Source organism: Diplodia corticola (genome assembly GCF_001883845.1).
Source record: "Diplodia corticola strain CBS 112549 chromosome Unknown scaffold41, whole genome shotgun sequence".
In the NCBI taxonomy this organism is placed as follows: domain Eukaryota; kingdom Fungi; phylum Ascomycota; class Dothideomycetes; order Botryosphaeriales; family Botryosphaeriaceae; genus Diplodia; species Diplodia corticola.
Window position 1 is genome coordinate 12,617 of NW_017971520.1, and position 21,026 is coordinate 33,642.

A 21,026-nucleotide genomic window follows, 5' to 3' on the forward strand; every position below is an offset into this window, starting at 1 on the left:
GGCACGGGCCGGGGTGGCAGACATAGACAGACGGGATGCAGGGTTTTACTGGTCTCTCACAGCTGCATGGAACGCTTGGCTAAGTGTTGGTTACACGGAATCCTTCGAATCCTCCATTCCAGCTACCCCGCCACCATCCGACATCCCCACATCCCCATCTTCCTGCACCGTCTGTGTTGCATTATTGCATAATGAGGATTCCAGTGGCGTTTACCCGTTCGCTCAGGCCTGTCTGGCTACACGGCGCACGCGGAATGGGTTCGCCTTCTCCGGATGATAGCCGGAAAAGTAGTCTTCAAAGACCAGATCCTCGGGCCGCGTGCCGTGCACCTCCAGATCGCCGCCCAGACTGCGGAACATGGTGGCCACAGTGACGTACAACTCGCAGTAGGCCAGCCTGGTTGGTTCGTCAGCGAGACGTGCAGGCTTGCAGCAGAGAAAAGTCAGTCGGTACTTACGGCATACCGATGCACTGCCGGCTATCTTTGCCAAACGAGACCAGGTAGGGGCTCAGCCTACGCGTCGCGGCAGGGTCCATCCATCGGCCTGGGTCGAACTTGTCGGGATCGGGGAAGATTGACGGCGTGCGGTGCATCGTCCAGCTCGACATGCCCACGATGCTCTGTCCCACGACATGCGGTTAGCACACAACCAGGACCGGCCTGGCCGTAAGTGACAACATACCCCGGCTGGAATCTTATGCCCGTTGAAGACGGCACCCGGCTCAGGCACCACGCGGGGCAGCCTCCCGATGACGCCATACGACAGCCGCAAACCTTCCTTTATCACTGCTGCCTGCAGGGTCTCATCAGCCGTACCGAGCGTGGGGGCCAATGTGCTCTCTCAGCTCACCAGGAACGGAAGCTTCTCCAGCGACGCCCACTGCATCGGTTGATGCTCGTCAGGGAATGCTTCCAGCAGCTCCGCACGCAATCCGTCACGGATTTCTACGTTACTGAGCACATGGTAAGCAATCATGGATAAGGCGTTACCGGTAGCAGCCGCCGCTGCCACGATGATGGTCAGTGCGATGTCCGTCATGTCGTCCACGCTCGGTGGTCGGGACGCATCGCCGTCTCCCTGCGTCATTGGCGTCGTCAGTAGCTCGTGGAAGATGGATCGTCGCAGCGGCCTGGCCTGGCCCGAATCCACCTGCTTCTTGGTATCCGCCACTTTCTGCCGTGTGCCCTGCCAACACCGCCATCAGTCAGTCGTCAGGACCCCCACCCTCTCTGCCAACGGTACCACTTACATCGACCAATGCATTGTAGTGCTTGATGGCAGGATTGATCTCGGAAACCCAGCGCGGCAACCTCAACGCAACCGCCTCCACCGTCGCCGACTGCATGAAGAACCAAAACGAACGCAGCACCCCCCTCACCATTCCCGCAAACGCCTTGCCGTAGCCCTCGGCATCGAGCAGCCCGTAGCAGTCATCAAACGCATACTCGCTCGCCACGTCCACGCTCAGCGCACTGAACAGGTCGTGGAGCTCGCAATCGCCCTTCGTATCCAGCTCCCTCCGGAGCCGGGCCACGAGCACGCGGGCTTTTTCTTGCACGAGCGGCTCTAGGCTCTGCACACCCCGCCGCGAGAAGAACGGGTTCACGGGCGCCCGCCGCGCCGCGTGCAGCCGGTTCGGGATCGTCGTGAAGAAGGCGGCCGGCGCGCCGAAGACGCGGTAGTAGGACGCCGCTTTGTAGTACTTTGTCCCCACGTGGTAGATTTTGCCATAGTTGGAAGGGTCGTTGAGCGAGACTTCCGACGGCGTGATGCGGACCACGGGCCCTGTGCGTGGTGCCATGATGCTTAGCGCGGTGCCGAGGCGAGGGAAGCGTCTGCCTGCTGAGAATGGTGCTACGTACCGTACTGCTCGTGCAGGTGGTCAATGTGCTGGTAGAACCGGCTCTCGTTCCTGTAGTAGCAGTAGAATGTTTGATACAGCTGGGTTATCGCGGCAAGCTTTGGTCCTGGGATGTTGGCGAGAGGGTGGAAGGTGAGTCGGTAGATGGCAATGGTGAGCGTGTAAGCTAGAAGCCCGAGGGCTAGAAGAGCTTGGGGAGACATGATGGCAAGTACAGCAAGTGTAGCCGGAGGAATCATCGTGATAATGTGGTTTTCTCGTCTCCAGCGGTGTTTGATGTCGTTGAACAGAGTCTTTTCACGTTTGAATGCGCCATAAAATACCCTTGCTTCGCCCCTCTTCGGATAGACCTCTATTTGTGTCGCCTATTTTGTTTTCTTGATGTATGCGTATGACACACGACTTATCCCTGACGCAGCAGCCGGCCCCCAGCGGACTCGGCTCTGCAAACGGAAGGTGGATAGGTAACAGGCGGAGAGCTGACATGTCTTCATGCATGTGAGTATGTGCTTTGCCGCACGCACAAGAGTTGGACGCCTTACTTCTCACCCCAGTGATCCTTCGGCAGCCACATGTTGCTCGTGGCGTGACCGTGATATTTGGGAATGTGCACAGCGGCAAGCACCGTGAAGTTATTGACTCATTCCTCCCGTGGAAATGGGGTCCAGCTCGTCTCGAGTTGGACCACGAGAATAGAAGCATAGCTCTACCTTGGAAAGCGGGAGCAAACGGAGAAGCTCAAGCCTACCTCACTCCAAGGGCTATTGGGGTGAACAATGTGAGTGTAGTGGTTCGAGCTTAATCTTTGCGCATCAGCGAAACAGGAGAAATCATTGGAAATTGCAATATGCATTTAGACAATTCTGTAAGACTGCCAGTACTCTAGTTATGGAAAAGCATCCTGTCGACTGCCCACTGGATTGCCTCGGCAACCCTGCTCACTGTCGCCCCCTCTCGTGGTAGCTGATGGCCTCCATCATGCGTGACCACCTGCTGAATTCTGGAGTTGCAAATTCCTGCCAGGTTTTTCCCATGATCAAGGTACTCGTCTTTAAGTCCAATAACATGAACGGTCGGGATGTCAATTTGCTGGGGGTGCGTCGACGGATGGTAGCGGAGAAGAACATCGACACTCTGCGGCAGCGCTGACTTCTCAACCTGAGGTCTCCTCGCCTGGAACTCTGCAATTACGCCAGCAGTGCGGCAATCGTTCAGCCAATCCTGCTTCCCGCCGTCCAATTTCGTACCATCAATGTCCTGGTGAGTCGCCGTCAGGGTATTGTCCGCCTCGCACGTGAGACGTAGCTTTCCGGCGGAAAAGTCAAAGGGCATGGTCGCAGAGAGGAAGATGGCCACCTTAAACGTCTCGGCCAATGGGTCTCTCTCAGCTTCGGCTGCAATTACCGTCGCCGCGAGCGCAGCTCCTTGCGAGAAGCCAATGACTCCATCAAACGGTCCCTCCTCCCTTATGACCTCCTTCACGAGATCCACGGCGTGCTGAACATCTTCGGGAATGGGCTCTTCGTGGTAGCAGACATAGGGACCCGGAAAAACTGCGTCAATGCCTGAATTAGGTGTCAGTACTGTTCATGATTTACCGGGGGAGATGCTCTGACCTGTGGCCGGAATCGTCTCCTTCTCGCCGTCGAGAAATTCATATTCCCAGTCTCGAGGGAGGCGGCTTCGCAGAGGTTCCAGCTGCGCCTCGAGGATCTGCGAGTTTGTGCCGTGGCCGTGAAGGCAGAGAAATCGCATAGTGGAGATATTTGTTGTTGGTACAGGCTGGACGCGGGAGGAACGGACAAGGCGGGGTGTTTGGAAGGGTTCGCGGGGGCTGTGGGATGCCATCTAGAGTTAGGCCGTGCTGACAATCAGTCGGCACAGCTGCTCCCCTGTTCGCACCGAGAGGATTCGACCTCTGCGCGCCACTAGTGGGAGCCCACCCTGTCAGGCAACAATCGTTAGCGATCGAGTCCACGCGTCAGTAGAAAAAGTAGCCACGGCATGCATATGGAGCCTCGTTAGATCGACTTCATGCGTCAGCCTTTCCGGCCGTTCGCTTGTACCCTGGGAGCCTTTGACATGCCACTGTTTATTGGAGGAAATAACCGAAGTAAATGGCTCTTTGCATACGCCTTTTCGACATGGAGCGGCGGTGGACCGTTGCGGAAGCAGGCAGCCAGAGCCTTCGACCACCCTCGAGGAACGCCTTCTCGCTCTTTTCAGCTCAATCGCAGAGACATGTCACAGACATCTCAGTTGGATCTTACGATAAGGGAGATTCGTCAGCGCGGGTGTGGGTCTCCGAGCGCCGCGGCTGCCTTGACCAGCTGTGATTCTCACTCCTTCTGCAACCTCATCCAGCGCCACTATCACAGAGCTTTACCACCTCGCCTCGCCTGGTCCTCGCAGCGGCTATTTGCACTGGAAGTAACAACTCGTCACGGGCAGTATCGTCGCCTTGTTGGATGTGAGACGCATCCAATGGACGAGCTGCCCCAAGCGACTATGCGGCCTGGCCAGCTAGCTACGACGGAATGGAGCTGCCGCGGAGCCGTGCTTGATGCAAGGGGCGAGATAATATCTCTGTCGTCTTGAAAAAAACACTCCCGAGGTATATAAATACTCATTGTAGGGCGTGGTCTTTGCTCAATTAATCGACTCACCCTTTGCTCTACCTTCCTGCTTCAACACTTCTCACTCACAATGACCCTCAACGACGAGACGGTGTTTGACTCTGGTGAAGATACGTCTATGCCGATTGCGATTGTCGGCATAGGAGGTAGGTTCCCGGGCGATGCAACCAACCCGGAGCGTCTGTGGGAAATGGTCTCTGAGGGTCGAAATGCCATGTCAGAGGTTCCCAAGGATCGATTCAACATTGACTCCTTCTACCATCCGCATGCAGAGCGTCAGGGGACGATGAATGTGCGAGGAGGGCACTTCTTGAAGGAAGACATTGCTCTTTTTGATGCTCCATTCTTCTCCATCACCTCCAAGGAGGCTGGTGCTATGGATCCCCAGCAGCGATTAGCCCTCGAGGTGGCTTACGAAGGCCTTGAGAATGGTATGTTCTCCAAATAATCACTTATTAGCAATCGAAATTTTGTTTTAACTCCAACAGCCGGCATGCGTATGGAGGATGTCTTGGGCTCGTCCATGGCATGCTACATGGCGTCTTTCACCCGAGACTACGCTACACTACGCGGCCATGATGCACAGGACATTCCGTACGTACCCCTTAGCACAAGAAATAACTACGAATTGACATCTTGACAGCCTGTACGAAGGGACTGGCAACGGAGCAGCCCTGATATCCAACCGCATCTCTTGGTTTTTCGACCTAAAGGGCCCAAGTCTGAGTCTGGACACGGCATGCTCTTCATCTTTAGTGGCTCTACACCTCGCTTGTCAGAGTCTCCGCTCCGGTGAAGTCCCAACCGTAAGCAAAAACCCAACAGTAGATGCCGTCATACAAGGCTGACTCCACACAGGCACTGGTTGGTGGCACCAACTTGATTCTCATGCCCGAGATGCAGATTGCCATGACTTCGCTTCACTTTCTCAGTCCCGACAGCAAGTCTCAGTCCTTCGACCACAAGGCCAACGGATACGCTCGAGGCGAAGGTGCTGCTGTGGTTGTGCTTAAACCCTTGGCAGATGCCATCAGGGACGGCAATACCATTAGAGCCGTCATTCGAGGCACTGGTGTGAATCAAGATGGAAAGACTCCCGGTACGTATATGAGATATATATCTGGTGAATTGAACTCACGGTCGCCCTAGGGATCACACTACCATCGGCAAAAGCTCAGGAGGACCTCATTCGGGCGACATACGCCCAAGCGGGTCTGGACATGGCTTCCACGGCGTACTTTGAAGCCCACGGAACCGGTAGGCTTGAGAAATATTTACTGCGGATCTTCAACGACTGAGTAATGATCATAGGTACACCGGCTGGCGATCCACTCGAATGTTCCGCCATCGCCGCCACCATCAGCGCGGCGCGGCCCAAAGACAAGCCTCTCCTCGTCGGCTCAGTGAAGACCAACATCGGCCACATGGAGGGTGCGAGCGGTCTTGCCGGTCTCATCAAGGCCGTCTACGCGATTGAGCGAGGCGTCATCCCGCCAAACCTCTGGTACGAAAAGGCAAATCCCCGCATCCCTCTGGAGAAGTGGGGGCTCAAGATCCCGACCAAGCTCCTGCCATGGCCTACCAAAGGCCTGCGTCGTGCGAGTGTCAACTCGTTCGGATACGGCGGCACCAACGCTCATTGTATTCTGGATGACGCGTTCCACTACCTTCGGTCACGCGGCCTCCGCGCTCCGCACAACACCATTGTCGATGGCGAAGAGGCAGACGACAGTGGGATAAGCAGCGTTTCCAGAACCGATTCCGATGACAACAGCAGCAGCCAAGGGTGGGAGGAAGTCAGCACTGATGGTGGGAGAGGCTCGCAGAAAGCCTGCAAAGCTCCTCTCTCTCACCCGAAACTGCTGGTGTGGTCCTCGCACGAACAGGTTGGCACAGAGCGCGCCGCGACACAGCTGATCGATTACCTACAGATGCGCGAGATCCATACCCAGCTCAACGACAGGGATGAAGCCCGCTTCCTGGAAAGGCTTGCCTTCACGCTGTCCGACGGCCGCAGTAGGCTGCCGTGGAAAGCCTTCACCGTGGCGTCGACGGTCGAAGAGTTGACGTCGACGGTGAAACGGCACCAGCCGAAGCCTTTGCGGTCGTCTCAGGCCGCGCCGGTGTTGTGCTTCGTCTTCACCGGCCAAGGCGCTCAATGGTCCGCCATGGGACGGGAGCTCATGGTCTACTCCGCATTCCAGGAGAGCTTGGAAGCCGCGGCTGGGCATCTCAAGACGTTTGGGTGTTCATGGGATCTCCTCGGTATGTAACACCGCTCCCTTCGACTCACAGCCCGTCCCTGACACGGACTGTTTTTCCAGATGAGCTACTGGCGGACGAGCAAACTTCCCGCATCAACGAGCCGGAAGTCAGCCAGCCAGCCTGTACTGCATTGCAGATTGCTTTGGTTGATCTTTTGGTGACCTGGGGTATCCGGCCCTCTGTGGTCATCGGCCATTCAAGTGGGGAGATAGCAGTAAGTTGCCCCTGGATCGATAAAGTGTTGAGGACAAGGCTGAATGTGCACAGGCTGCCTACGCGAAGGGCTCGATTTCTCGAGAGGCCGCCTACAGCATTGCTTACCACCGCGGCCGACTCTCGGCTGCGTTGAAGAAGGATGGTTCCATGCTCGCGGTGGGCCTTGGCGAAGAAGCGGTGTTGCCCTTTGTCAAAAAAGCGTCCAAAGGCGATGTGGTCGTTGCTTGCGTCAACAGCCCGTCAAGTGTAACGCTTTCTGGTGATACGGTCGCCATCTCCGAGGTTCAGGACGTGCTTGAGGCCGAAAAGATCTTCAATCGAAGGCTGATGGTGAAGACGGCATACCACTCCCCACACATGCAGGCCCTGTCTCAGGCCTATCTGGATGCGTTGGCAGGGCTGAAGAGCGCCGGAGGGGACGGCACAACCGTTCAGATGGTTTCATCAGTGAATGGAGCCCTCGTCGACGACGCGTCACTTGCTACGCCACAGTACTGGGTGTCGAACATGGTCAGTCCGGTCAAGTTCAACCAGGCGGTCCAAACAGCCCTTGAATACAGCCCCAACAAGAGACGAACGGCCCGCAAGGCTCAGTTCGTCAACATCTTCCTGGAGATCGGGCCACACGCAGCGCTGCAGGGCCCGCTGAAACAGATCCTATCGGGCCAGGAAAAGAAGCTAGCCGTCGTGTCATACGTCTCCACGCTCTCGCGCGGGAAAAACGCCGCTAGGACGTGTCTGGAGGCACTGGGCAAGCTGGTCCAACACGGCTACCCCGTAGATATCGCCACAGCCAACGAACCCAACGAGAAATCCAAGTCGTCGCGGGCATTCCTGACGGATCTGCCCCCGTTCGCATGGAACCATGGCACACGCTATTGGTACGAGTCTCCAGTGTCTCAGGCCTTCCGGCACCGTACGCTGCCCCGCTACGACCTGGTGGGAGCTCTCAGCGAACACTCCACTGAGCTCGAGCCCAGTTGGAGCAACTACCTGAGGGTGTCGGAGGCTCCATGGATCGAACACCACAAAGTCCAGGGCTCCATTTTGTATCCGCTCTCGGGCATGATGGTCATGGCGATTGAGGCTGCGCGCCAGATTGCCGACCAAAGCAAGGAAATCGAGGGCTTTCAGCTGCGCGACGTGTCCGTCGGCAAGGCCATGGTGCTCCCCGCAGACGCGCCCATCGAGACCAAGCTCCAGTTCAGGCCATGGAGAGCCGGATCCCGTCTGCCAGATTCGTTTTGGCATGAGTTTACCATATCGTGTAGAACACGACAGGGCGTCTGGACACAACACTGTGGCGGTCTCATTTGCGTCAAGTACGTCACCAAGGCCAATGAGACGTTTGCGGATGAGGAGGCTGCGACATCAAAGAAGCATCGCGATGAGTACTTCAGACTCGTCGGTGCGGGCTTCAAGCCGGATGATCCGCGCCAAGTATATGCCTCGGTACGTTTGCACTTTTCCGCTCTGCACTTTTGTCCATGTGATTGCTGACCATCTCGCAGCTGGCGGAGCTGGGTCTACAGTGGGGCCCCACCTTCGCCAGGCTAGTGGCAATCAGCTCGGGTGACTTCGAGGCCCATTGTGCCCTCGAAATCCCCGATACTAAGAAGTATATGCCCGAGGGCTTCGAGTACCCCCATGTCATCCACCCTGCCACTTTGGACAATTTCATCCAGATGGTCATCCCGGCCTGTACTCCTGCTGGTGTGCAGCTGGAGAAGGCAAAGATCCCGAGGTTCATCGAGGGTCTCTACATCTCCAACAAAATCAGCGCCGAGCCGGGGACACGGTACTACGGCTACTCCCGCTCCAAGCCGTACGGCTTCAACGAGGCCATCGGCACAATCGCCGCTTCCGACAGCCAGTGGGAGAAGCCTATGGTGATCATCGAGGGCTGCAGGATAATCTCTCTGGAGAACATGACGGACGGCATGGCGTCTGAGGCAAACACAAAGTCGTTGAGGAAACTCGGTGCCCATCCAGAGTGGGGCATGGACATCGAACATCTCCCCCTCACGACCGCCAGGGCCTTTTTCGGCGAGTACGGCAAGGTCATTCCGGACGCCAAACAAAAGGTCATCCACGACCTGGAGTTCGCTTCCTTTGTCTTCTGCAAGCGGATGTTGCGCAGGTTTACCCCGACCGATGCCGAGGCCTTCGCCCCTCATCACCGCCTATTCTACGAGTACATGCAGCACAGGTACGAGCTTGCAGAGCAGGGCAAGCTCGACTGCCAAAGTCGGGAGTTCGACTGGTTAGACACCACCGACGCGTTCGACGACGAAGTCCTTGCTCACGTATCAGCCGCTTCAATCGACGGCAGAGTACTTTGTCATCAGGGCGCCAAGCTTGACAAGATTCTCCTCGGAGAACTGGAGCCGCTTGAGGTGCTCATGGAAGACAACCTGCTCACAGAATACTACCGCAACGCCCTCGGAACCGACAAGTGGAACCCCATCATCGCCAAGTTTGTCCAGGTGCTGTCCCACAAGAAGGCCCTCCGCATCCTCGAAGTCGGCGCGGGCACGGGGGGTACAACATCTGTCGTGCTGTCGGCGCTGGGCAAGCGCGCCGATGCCGCGGCCCGGCTCCAATCGTACATGTTCACCGATATCAGCAGCGGCTTCTTCGAGGCAGCCGCGGCTGATTTTGAGGAATGGGCGCCGTTCCTGGATTACAAGGTGCTCAATGTCGAGAAGGATCCGGTGGCGCAGGGCGTGACGGCAGGTGTTTACGATCTGGTCATCGCCAACAACGTCCTTCACGCGACCACTTCCATCAGCGCCTGTCTCGCCCATTGCAAAATGATGCTCAAGCCGTAAGTCACATGCCCTCTTATGCCTTTGGACAGAGCTGATGATAGCCTACAGCGGCGGGATTCTGCTCCTTGGAGAACTCACGTCCACTCTGGCCAGAGTCCCCATGATCTTCGGCACGCTGTCCGGATGGTGGAATGGTAAGTTGCACGCTGTCGAGCAATTGGATAGTAAACTGATAAAGACCAGGCGAACATGACGGGCGTAAATGGGGCCCCAGACTCTCCGAGCAGGAATGGGATGTTCAACTACGCGAGCAAGGCTTCAGCGGACTTGACATGTGCTTCCGGGACCACAGCACCGACGACTACTCCATCTCACTGATGCTGTCCACCGCAGCACCAGCCGCAATTGCCACTCCGTCTCAGGAAATCGTAGTCATCACCCCAGCAGAGCTTGCCACCCCGGTGGTGTCATTGGTGAGACATCTCAAGGCCAAGCTTGCGAAGGGTGGAGCGTCTGTTCAGGAGATGATCATCTCGGACGTTGATTCTGCCAACCTCGCCGGTAAATGCTGCATTTCCGCCCTGGAAGCCGACAAACCCTGCCTGCATGATATCGGGAGTGAGGACTTTGAAACCGTGAAGCGCCTTTTGCTCGGCGCGGGACGCACGCTGTGGTTGACCAAGGGTGCTGCGATGGACAGCCCGCACCCAGAAGGGAACCTGATCGCGGGGCTGGGTCGGACAATCAGGGCTGAGATCCCCAGCTTCGAGCTCACCACTCTCGACCTCGATCCAGCCGCACCTGTGGACTCGGAAGGCACCATCGCGGCCATCTGCCAGATCGTTCGCTCCTCCACCGAAGCTGGAAATGCAGAAAAGGCCGACTGGGAGTATGCGCTGCGCGAGAACACCATCTACTCACTCCGAATGGTGCCCGACGAAACCTTGAACGACATGTTCGAGGCAAGCACCACAGAGTCCCTGCCCGTCCCGCTTCCCTTCGGTCAGCCCGATCGCGCCCTCGCCCTCGCCATCAGGGTCCCTGGCATGCTCGACACCTTCCAGTTCGTCGACGACGAGGAGCACTCAAAGCCGCTCGGCGACCACGAAGTCGAAATCGCCGTCAGGGCCGTCGGCATGAACTTCCACGACGTGATGATCTCCATGGGCCAGATCGCCGACACAGACCTCGGTGTCGAGTGCAGCGGCGTCGTCACCCGCGCTGGGAGGAGCGTGACGGCCTACGCCATCGGCGACCGCGTCATCACCTTTCGTCTCGGCTGCTTCCGCACTTTTCTTCGCAACCCCGAGGAAATGTTCCAGAAGATCCCGGATGGCATGTCGTTCGAAGACGCCGCGTCCCTGCCGTGCATCTACAGCACAGTGTACTACGCCCTCTTCGACGTTGCGCGTCTCCGGCAAGGCGAGACGGTCCTTGTCCACGCCGCGGCGGGCGGCCTCGGCCAGGCTGCCATAATCCTGGCGCAGCATCTGGGAGCGGAAATCTTCGTGACGGTGTCATCCGAGGCCAAGAAGCGGTTCTTGGTGGATACGTACGGCGTTGCTGAGGACCACGTCTTCAACAGCAGGGACCTCAGCTTTGCGGCTGGCATCAAGCGGATGACAAATGGCCGCGGCATGGATGTCGTCCTCAACTCGCTGGCGGGCGAGGCGCTGAGGGAGACGTGGCTCTGCGTTGCGCCGTTTGGGCGCTTCATCGAGCTGGGGAAGAAGGATATCGGTAAGTGTGTTTGCTGGTGGTGGAGTGCGCCCCAATCGCTGACTGATTTTGTGTGCAGTCGGAAACACGGGCGTGGACATGAGCCCGTTCATGAACAACATCACCTTCGCCGGCGTGAACATGCTTTCGGTCTACCGAGACAATGTTCCCCTTTTCGGCCGCATCATCTCCGACGTGATGAAGTGCCTGTCCGAAGGCATCATCCGGCCCGTGCAGCCGGTCAAGACGATGAAGTTTTCACAAATCGAAGAGGCATTCCGCATCATGCAAACCGGCAAGCACATCGGCAAGATGGTTCTGACGGCTGGTGCGGACGACATTGTGCCGGTATGTCCAATACCATCGAATTCACCCAAGACGCATCGTCCGCTGACATCAAACCACAGATCGTGCCCCGCAGGCTACAGCCGTACAACTTCTCTCCCGACGCGACCTACCTGATCCCTGGGGGACTGGGCGGCCTCGGCCGTTCGATTGCTGCTTGGATGGTCAGCCAGGGCGCTCGCAACCTGGTCTTCACCTCTCGCTCCGGAGCGAAGAAACCCGAAGCCCAGGCGCTCCTTGATGTCCTACACAAGCATGGGGCTAAGACAAAGGCATTTGCTTGCGACATCAGCAATGCATCGGACCTCCGGCAGGTTCTTGATTGCGTGAAGCGCCAGTTCCCACCCATCAGAGGCGTGGTTACCTGCGCCATGCAGCTTCAGGTATGACCCCACCCCTCTCCTTGTCGTGAGATCTTCCTAGCTGAAAAAGACCCCAGGACGTCCTGTTCGAGAACATGTCAGTCGTTGACTACCGGGCCGCCATCCACCCCAAAGTCCAAGCCACCCGCAACCTCCACGACATGCTTCCCAAAGATCTAGACTTTTTCATCTGCCTCTCATCAACCGGCGGCATCGTTGGATCGCGCGGCCAAGGCAACTACAACGCCGGTGCGCACGCTCCCTCTCCCATGCTGCCCCACCGCACCCGCTGACAAACCACCAGGAAACACCTATCAAGACGCCATCTCCCACCATCGCCACTCCCTCGGCCTCGCCGCCACCAGCATCAACCTCGGCGTCGTCCTCGGCGTCGGCATCACCGCCGAGCGGGGCGAGATCCTTTCGTACCTCAAAACCGGCGCCATGATCGGCATCCACGAGCACGAAGTCCTCGCCGTCATCCAGGCCGCCATGGCGGGGCGTCTGCCATCCCAGGCCGTTGTCGGCCTCGCCACCGGCGGGCTGTTGAAGCAGAACGGCCACGACGACCCCTTCTGGTTCGCCGAGGCCCGCTTCAACCCCCTGCGCGTTTTCGACACGCAGGAGTTCAAAGCTGCGCAGAGTGATTCGTCGGAGGAGTTGCAGGCCGCGCTTGCCGAGGCCAAGACCGCGGCCGAGGCGACTGATGCTGTGTGCGGCGCCCTGATGGCGAAGCTGGCGAAGGCTATGTTGATGGAGGTGGACGATCTGGATGCTGCGAGGCCGGCGAATTCGTATGGCGTCGATAGCTTGGTGGCGGTCGAGATTAGAGCGTGGGCTTTCAAGGAGGTGAAGAGCGATGTGTCTGTGTTCGACATTTTGAGCAATGTGCCACTGATTACGTTGGCGGAGAGGATTGTGGCAAAGTCGTCGCTTGTTTCGTCGCTTGTTCGGAGTGATAGGGAGATTGAATAAAAGGGCGGTGTACTGATATGGTGGGAATATAGGGCTATGGGGGTTAACCAACACGGATGGTGTATAGTGAGTTGAGGGTTCATATATCTAGATGCATTTGTAAACCTTTAGCACTTCCATTTACGTCCAGCTACCTGCTTAAATTACAGAGTTGGTTTTGGGTTCTGGGTCAAAAGCCTGGGGAGACGGAGGATAGAAAGACGATAAACTTACATACTCAATCAATGTCTCTATCTGGAGCAGGTAAGGTACTCCCATCTAGGGGCCCTATTAACATATTTGGCCTCGCCAATCTATCTACCGACTATCTTAATTTGGGCTACCGGCCTTTTTTGATTTTTCAATTAACTACGAGAACGTCGCCGCTCTCCAAACCCCACCCGCCAACAACTACAAGGACCAAAGTTTTCTCAAGAAGTACGTTCGTAACGCCAGCTTCCTTTAGGTATTCGGGATGCCACGGACTCGGTCGTGGTGCTCTTTTAACCGTACACTGCCAGACCCCGTCGTCTCTGATACTGATCCTCCCTGACATGTCTTCACCATCTACGAAGACTCGCAATGGCGGCATCCTCTCCCCTTGGCTGTCGACCCTCCCGCTGATACTCAAGATAAAAGAACCGTCGTCTTTCTCCTCGCTCTTCACCGCTTTTAACTCCCGCACAACGCCTCTCGCCTTATTCTCTGGCACCTGTCTTGGTTCAACCACATCGCTCTCCAGCGGTGGCGTTCTCGGAGCTGCCACTCGTCCTCCATGTGCCTTTTCAAACGCCCACGCGGTGCTCAACAACTTCTGATCCTCGTACGCCTTCCCGGCAAAGGTCAGATTGCACGGCATCCCCGTGTCCTCCATCACTCCCATGGCCACGCTGACCGTCGGCACGCCCAGGTGTCTCAGCACTCTGTTTCCGTTGCTGTACATGACGCCGTTCCGCCACGCCTCCCTGGCGCTCTCTTCCACCGTGTCCGCATCCGCTCTTCCGACACCCCCATTCGCCGGGAAACACACCAGATCCACGCCCTCCGCATCCATCCACCCCTCCAAATCTCTCTTCCTCGCCGCTTCCAGCGCCCTCAACGCCTCCTCCATCCCGGGATACCCCACCAGCGTCGACACACCCTCATCCCGACACTCCCGCAGCTTCTGCGGCAGCTCGTGCCAGCGTATCGCGTTCAACGGATTCGCATACCGCGTCTGCGGCCCGCCCTCCTCCATCGGAAACACCTTCGCCGCATCCACATCGCTCTCGAAATCCCACATGCCGCTCTCCGCACCGCCGTTCTGCTTCAGAAATGCGTCCCACGCCAGTGCCAGCAGCGGGCCCCTCTCCGCCGCCATCCATCCGGCAGGTAGGCCGGGGACGTTCGCCACGGTTCCGCCCTCAGCCGGCGTCACATCTTGGAGCGCCTCGTAGTTCGCCACGATGGGGAAGTCTGTCTCGACCAGCTCGGCACCGAGTGCTTCTAGAGTGCGACGGGCGCCGAAGAACAGTGCAGCGATGGATGCCCGCAACGCCACCGGCCGGCCGTCGGCGTCAGGGTGACCGATGTACATACGTGGAACGGCAACACGCTTCCCCCGCAACGCGTCCGCGTCTGCCAGCGTGACGAACGTCCCGGCCGCCGGCCGGATGGTTGTGGGAGACGGGATGGGGATCCACGGCTGCTCCCGCCAGAAGTCCCCCGCCGGCTCGGGATCGGGCACGCACAGCACATCGAGGATGGCCAGCAGATCGCCGACGGTGCGGGTGTGCGGCACCACCACGTCGCAAGTCGGATACAGCGGCCAATTCCCCCTGATCGAAATGACGCCGCGCGAGGGGGTGTAGGCGACTAGGCCGTTGTTCGACGCCGGCGACCGTCCCGAAGACACGGTTTCTTCAGCCATGCCGAACGCGGCGAATGACGCGGCCGTCGACGTCGCGGAGCCGTTGGAAGAGCCGGACGCGAATGCCGCGGTGAGGTAGGAAGCGTTGTACGGCGACTCGGCCCGCCCGTACGCGCCGCGGTGCATGCCGCCCGCCGCCATGGGCGGCGTGTTCGTCTTGCCCAGCAGCACGGCGCCGGCGGCGCGGAGCTGTGCCACGGTGAAGGCGTCGGAGGGAGCCACGAGGGTGGTGAAGGCGGGAGAGCCGCTGGCCACGGTCAGGCCGCGCACTGCGTAGCTGTCCTTGACCATGTAAGGGATTCCTTCGAGCGGCCGGCTTGGACGACCGGCTGCTTTGTCGGCCGCTCGCCTCTCGTCAGACTCGGCGGCGTCGTGCAGGACGGACGGGTTGAGGATGGGGATGGCATTCAGCGTCGGCCCGCGGGAGTCGTAGGTCGAGATGCGGAGCAGGTAGCGCGTGCAGAGCGAGACGCTGGTGATAAGGCCGGTGGAGAGGGCATGTTGAAGGTCGGCAATACTGGCTTCGACAATGTTCAGTGTCATATCGTATGATGAGGGTGCGTTGTGGTGAAGTGTCTTGTCGGTGGTCCGGAATTGGCTTTCACGGACTGCTTTTATGGTTGTCCCATTGGACTCTCCGCCAACGTCGCCATAGCGATATCGGATAGGCCTTTTCAAAAAAGAAACTAGCGCGTCGCTCAAGTGCGGGATGATTGACACGGAGAAGTTTATTGGGGTGTCCATGGCGGTGCACGTGCCGCCGGGCTTCCATTAAGTACAGGTCTACCCGTAATCCAATCCCTATACGCAGCTATAGGCGGGTTTCCAATCCCACTGCAACGTAACTTACGTAAATGCTAGTTTATTAAATGATAAGACGGGCTGCGCTTAGAAGCGGGAACGTACTCGAAGTTTTTAATAGTAGCTTATTCGTGTTATTAGCAACCCTAAAGAGACATATGAATGGAATTCCACCCCAGAACCGGCAACGCGAAGCCTAATCAAAAACATCCGTGACATATCGATCCTCCTTCTGCGCCTGCAGCCACCCCTCGGCATCCTCCTCCGTCTTCCCATCATTGTGTTCCAACCAAATTTTCTTCAACGTATCCGCAGTCGACTTGGCCAACTTGCTCGCACTCCCACACAGCAAAATCTTAGCCCCCTCCCTAAACAGCTTGGCGCACTCTTCACGCTCCGCCCAGATCCGTTCATGTGCATACTTGAACTCCTCGCCCGCATTCTTCACCGACTCGCCCTTCGCAAAAGTCGGACTCAGACTGACGGCCTCGTCCGCCTCAGCCGCGTGCGCCTCCTCTCTGCGCCTCCTCTCCCGCTCAGCCTTGGGCCCGCGCTTCGAAAAAGTCGGCCGCATGCTCACAGCGCCATCCTTCTCGGCAGCCAGCAGCTCCTCTCGGCAGATGAAATCCTTCTCGTAGTCGCGGCACCCGAAGTACAGGAGCGCCGGCGCCATCTTGGACCCGCGGCCCGCCGCGGCCCGCGCCACGCGCTCCTCGACGAAGCCCCGCATGGGCGCCAGCCCGGTGCCGGAGGCGATCATGATGACTGGGGTGGACGGGTCGGACGGCAGCCGGAACGACACGTTGGTCGGCCGCACGTAGCCGTGGATCTTGTCGCCGGGGCCCAGGGAGGCCAGGTACGACGACGCCACGCCGTGGAACGTTCGCCGGGTGTCGGACCACGCGGGCGCGACGTGCACGTCGTAGATGACGGAGAGCGAGTACGTGTTGCGGTCCGCGTCGAAGTGCCGCGCCGCCAGCGGGCTCGACGAGATGGAGTACTGCCGCGGCGACAGCGGCTTCAGCATGTCGATGTAGGACGGCAGGCTCAGGCTGACGGATGGGTGGTCGTCGAGGATGTCGAGGATCGAGTAGTTCTTGAGGACGACTTTGGTCCGGTAGTTGGCGTCGGATGCCAGGGACTCGAGGGAGCGCCGCTCGTCTTCGGACTCGGTTGCGGCGATGATGATGGCCAGTTGGCGCTGGGTGGGAGGTGCGTTGAGTTCGACTCGATGAGAGAAGAACATCTCGGCTCCGATGGGCTCCTTGGATTGCTGGGGTCCTGTCAGCATGTCTTAGAACTCGGGAATGGAGCGCTGGCTTACCAGATACATCTTCCGCGTGTCCGAAATGGAAATCAGATCATCGGGGTGCAGACCAAATCTGGAGAGCGCCCGGGCGACTGTTGAATGCGGATTGGATGGCAAGACGACAAAGTAGTCACCTAGAGGCCGTGAGAAATACCGTCGAATATGCACGAGAAAGGTTGCACATACCAGCTTCGTAGTGGGTCTCGTGTGGCAGCTCGATTTCCAACTCTCGCTTCTCAAGGCCAACCTCCTCACCTCCGAGAGACCGAGAACTCCTGACCACTGCCCAAGACATTTCCTTCCCGCCCAAGATGACGGGCATGTCGTGTTTGATGACCTCGGCTCTCAACGATGGCATGTGAGTTTGGCCACCAGCGCCGCCGTCCTCCGCATTGAGGCTCTTCCAGAGCTTCTCCGTCCAGTTCTCCCAATCATTCGTACAATCCTGCTTCACATCAGCCCACCACGGGTCGACAGTTCTTCGAGCACCGTTTTTGGACATGTGCTCGTCGATGAGCTTGGGGACTCTCTGGTACGTCGAGACCCACTCGCTGTTTCCTACGCCGAACACGGTGTACTGCACACCCGTCAACGAGGGCGAGCAGTCCTTCAACCAAGAACAGAACTTGGCAGCATTTTCCGGCGGCTTGCCTTCATAGCTGGAGGTGATGATGACGACTGGCTGCTCCTTGGGAATGTTTTCAGTGGCCTGGTCGAGGGTCAAAACTTCGGCCTCGAAACCGAATCCCGGCGCGTTCGTCTGGAGCTCTTCGGAAAAGGCTTTGCATGTTCCCGCGTTGGAGCCGTACAGGATCGTCATCTTCTTCTTGGGAAACGAGGCTGGAACGCTTCCGTGAGATGCGTCTTGGGTCGTTTTGCTGGCATTGGAGGTGGCCAAGCTGGCCAGGCCCACCATCGGGCTCTTGCCCGGACGTCTACGGACTTTGAGGAAAAACCCGTCAGGCTTGATCGTGAGTGTGCTCTTGTTGACTGTGATGGATGCGTCAGCAAATGTCGTGTGCTGTGAAGTGAAACTCACCAAGGGTGTAGCTGGGGTCGGCCATCTCGACCTGGAAACGCTGAAGGATGAGAGCGATGTTGATGATCATTTCCTGCTCGGCGAAAGCTCTTCCAATGCAGCTCCTCATGCCGATACCGAATGGCTTCCAGGCGTCTTTGGGAAGCTTGTCCATGTGGAACATTCGCTCCGGTTTGAACTCTGCAGCATCTTCACCCCAGACTGCTGGGTCGCTGTGGTAGGGTCTGAGATTGATGAGGAGGGCGTGGTCGGCAGGAATCTTGTATCGGCCTCCAATCACCGTGTCGTGTTTGGCCCTCCGTGAAATCATCCCAATGGGTCCATTCAGGCGGAGCGTTTCCTTGAGGCAAGCATCGATGTACTTGAATTTGTCCAGATGCTTGACCGTGATGGGCTCGTCGCCGAGAACCGAGTCGACCTCCTGCTGGGCCTTGTGTAGTTTCTCTGGATTTTTCAGCAGATTGTAGAAAGTATACGACAACGTGCCGCTGGTCGTCTCGTGACCGGCAATCAGAAACGTCACCATGTTGTAACGGATGTTCTCGTCATCAAGCTTTTCCCCGGTAACCGGATCAGCAACGTTCAGCATCGTGTTCAGCAAGTCATTGACGTCGGGTTGAGGATGCGCCTTTCGCTGTGCCACCAGGTCATCGCATAGCTTGTGCATCTCGTGGATGTTGTCTTGCAGTTGCTTGTTGGACCAGATGCGCAGCCTGGTCTCCATCTGTGTCCGGTTGGCGCGTTTGCCGCTTTCAATGAGGGCTGCGGCCATCTGGGTCGCAAACGGATGCATGTGCTCGGCATAGAAGTTGTTGAACCGGTAGTTGAAGCCACAAATTCCAATCGTGTCAAAGGCCAGCCTGTGAATCAAACCATCAGCATGCAACACGGTAAAAGATCAGCATAGCCGTGGACATATCGTAAACTCATCCCCACTGTCAATCGGATGGTCGGGCCCAAGTCTATCCCAACGCAAAATCAACTGCGAGGCGATGTCGAGTTGTTCGGGGAACATCTTCCGAACACCCATCGGACCAAATATGGGCATGAGAGTTCGGTGCGCCTTCCACCAATTCTGTTTTCTTGTCAACATCGTGTCCGCAGTCATTTGGAATCGAAAGCACTTGCGGTCTCATGCGGGTACGCTGAGAAAAGGCCATCTTTGATCAAAGGCCGCAATTCCTTCAATCCCGCCGTTATGACTTTCTCGAACTTTTCATCGTCCATGGTCTCGTGCGCGAGCTCATAGTTGGACAGAACAATGACCTTGTTGGTGATCATGTCGAGTTGGAAGATGGGCCCGTAAAGAGCGTTGAGTCTCCAGAAAGAACTGAGCGGGAATGACGGATCAATTTCCGGCAGGTTCGCCAACATACCAAAAAGGTGCGTTGGCGGCTGGGGGATTGGCTCCGGAGTCATTGTGCGGGTTATGGAAGTTCTAGTATGAGCATGGAGTTTGAAAAATGAGGCTTCCAATATCGTGCACGTAGAAAAAGCTACGTATTTATGCTCGGCTTGAGGTGGTTGGTGTACCGTAGCCAACGACGGTTGGCCCTCTTCCATGGCTGAAGGTGGTCTAGTGTGATCCTGAGTAAGTGCGCTTGTTGATTGTGTAAGACGGGTGAACGCCACACAAACCTCGCAAAAGATCACGCCCATTCGCCAAACAGATCAAACAGAAATGACTAAGCCTCGAACTTCACGGCTACATCGATGTACCAGTCGATCGGCTCTCCGCGGCACAGCCATGCAAGGTTCTACTACATCACGGCGCAGCTCTAGCCTCCGAATTAACCGGACGCACAACGCCAACATCCAAGGAAGAGGCATTTTAGTCATTGACAAACCTTGCTGACAATGCAGATGCCACTGAAATGCTGGTGGCTGGAGAAGGTTTTGGGTCAGGTGAAGGTGCACGAGTGAAAGGCGATAAAGCCGGCCGTGAAGCCGACTTGACGTCACTGGCCATGTACCAGTAGGTACGCTGTCTTTGCTGTGTGGCCTATTTTTCTCGAACAGGGCCTGCAATGAATTGGGGGAGTTCACAGCTGAAAGATGCGACGTCTCCCCACACCCACGGCAAAAGCCGGCCACAACAAACCATGAATTGCCGTAAGACATCCTTGCATGGGTCTTTCTGTTTTGGACTTGGCCCTCCCACTTCCTTACCACACCCGTGCCCGCATAGAAACTCTACCGAGCATTATTTTTTTCTATTCGTTCGCCAAAGACCCTTTGAATGCTGAATAGATATACAGAGCAGAGCGTGCAGAAGCTACGATAGTGGTTGAATCATGTGACCGTGGTTGACTAGAAGAGAACTGCCTAGGTGCGTGTAATAGCAATATCGGCGTCCTGAACTACTTGATTAACTCGAGTGCGACAACAGTGGTAAGGTAGGGGCCTTCCTTTAATGTTACGTATTGGATATTTGGCAAAAGAGGAGGAGCAGCAATAACGGAAACATCAACCCAATGAACCAACCCCGAAGATCGTGATCACGTGGGCCCGCCAAAGTTGCCGACAAAATTCGTCACGCATTAGGCTAATTCTTGCAGATTGATGAGCTGATCACGAGCGGTCAGAATTTTCGAGTGTTTTTCTAAACGAGAGTGATGTCCGTCTTACCCATAAGGCACCCGAAACACCAGACACCGGGGATGACACACGTGAAGGATTTGGCTCCTACCGCCGCTTACTCAGAGAGGTTGCGGAGCCCAAAGGGGAAGGTACTTGCGCGTCTAACTGGAGTACGTTGGGAGGCAGAGCTGACACGATCTATCGACAAGTGAGTTGAGAGGTCATGAGGGAGTATAATATTTTTCGTACGCCCTCA

General features: G+C 57.2%; 5 protein-coding genes across 5 annotated transcripts; 1 reads left to right on the top strand and 4 right to left on the bottom strand.

The window, feature by feature from the left end:
• Positions 1 to 222: 222 nt before the first annotated feature.
• Positions 223 to 2,103, bottom strand: BKCO1_410006 (benzoate 4-monooxygenase cytochrome p450; the record flags this gene model as incomplete). Its single annotated transcript, XM_020275823.1, has 6 exons — positions 223 to 397; positions 459 to 622; positions 685 to 795; positions 853 to 1,188; positions 1,253 to 1,788; positions 1,866 to 2,103. 6 exons carry the CDS (start codon positions 2,101 to 2,103, stop codon positions 223 to 225), a joined length of 1,560 nt encoding a protein of 519 aa, XP_020128366.1.
• A 643-nt stretch (positions 2,104 to 2,746) lies between these two features.
• Positions 2,747 to 3,619, bottom strand: BKCO1_410007 (ef-hand calcium-binding domain protein; the record flags this gene model as incomplete). Its single annotated transcript, XM_020275834.1, has 2 exons — positions 2,747 to 3,429; positions 3,481 to 3,619. 2 exons carry the CDS (start codon positions 3,617 to 3,619, stop codon positions 2,747 to 2,749), a joined length of 822 nt encoding a protein of 273 aa, XP_020128365.1.
• Positions 3,620 to 4,570: 951 nt separating this feature from the next.
• On the top strand, positions 4,571 to 13,153 carry BKCO1_410008 (polyketide synthase; the record flags this gene model as incomplete). Its single annotated transcript, XM_020275845.1, has 15 exons — positions 4,571 to 4,931; positions 4,989 to 5,094; positions 5,144 to 5,306; positions 5,359 to 5,599; positions 5,650 to 5,757; positions 5,812 to 6,765; positions 6,825 to 6,979; positions 7,033 to 8,433; positions 8,493 to 9,808; positions 9,861 to 9,946; positions 9,996 to 11,492; positions 11,551 to 11,819; positions 11,879 to 12,199; positions 12,256 to 12,427; positions 12,483 to 13,153. The coding sequence occupies 15 exons, from the start codon at positions 4,571 to 4,573 to the stop codon at positions 13,151 to 13,153; spliced, it is 7,821 nt and encodes a 2,606-aa protein (XP_020128373.1).
• A 340-nt stretch (positions 13,154 to 13,493) lies between these two features.
• Positions 13,494 to 15,785, bottom strand: BKCO1_410009 (amidase; the record flags this gene model as incomplete). Its single annotated transcript, XM_020275856.1, has 1 exon — positions 13,494 to 15,785. The coding sequence occupies one exon, from the start codon at positions 15,783 to 15,785 to the stop codon at positions 13,494 to 13,496; it is 2,292 nt and encodes a 763-aa protein (XP_020128372.1).
• Positions 15,786 to 16,038: 253 nt separating this feature from the next.
• On the bottom strand, positions 16,039 to 19,609 carry BKCO1_4100010 (nadph-cytochrome p450 reductase; the record flags this gene model as incomplete). The annotated part of the gene is made up of 6 exons (XM_020275769.1): positions 16,039 to 17,115; positions 17,167 to 17,285; positions 17,338 to 18,141; positions 18,191 to 19,050; positions 19,163 to 19,265; positions 19,315 to 19,609. 6 exons carry the CDS (start codon positions 19,607 to 19,609, stop codon positions 16,039 to 16,041), a joined length of 3,258 nt encoding a protein of 1,085 aa, XP_020128346.1.
• Between the last annotated feature and the right edge of the window lie 1,417 nt (positions 19,610 to 21,026).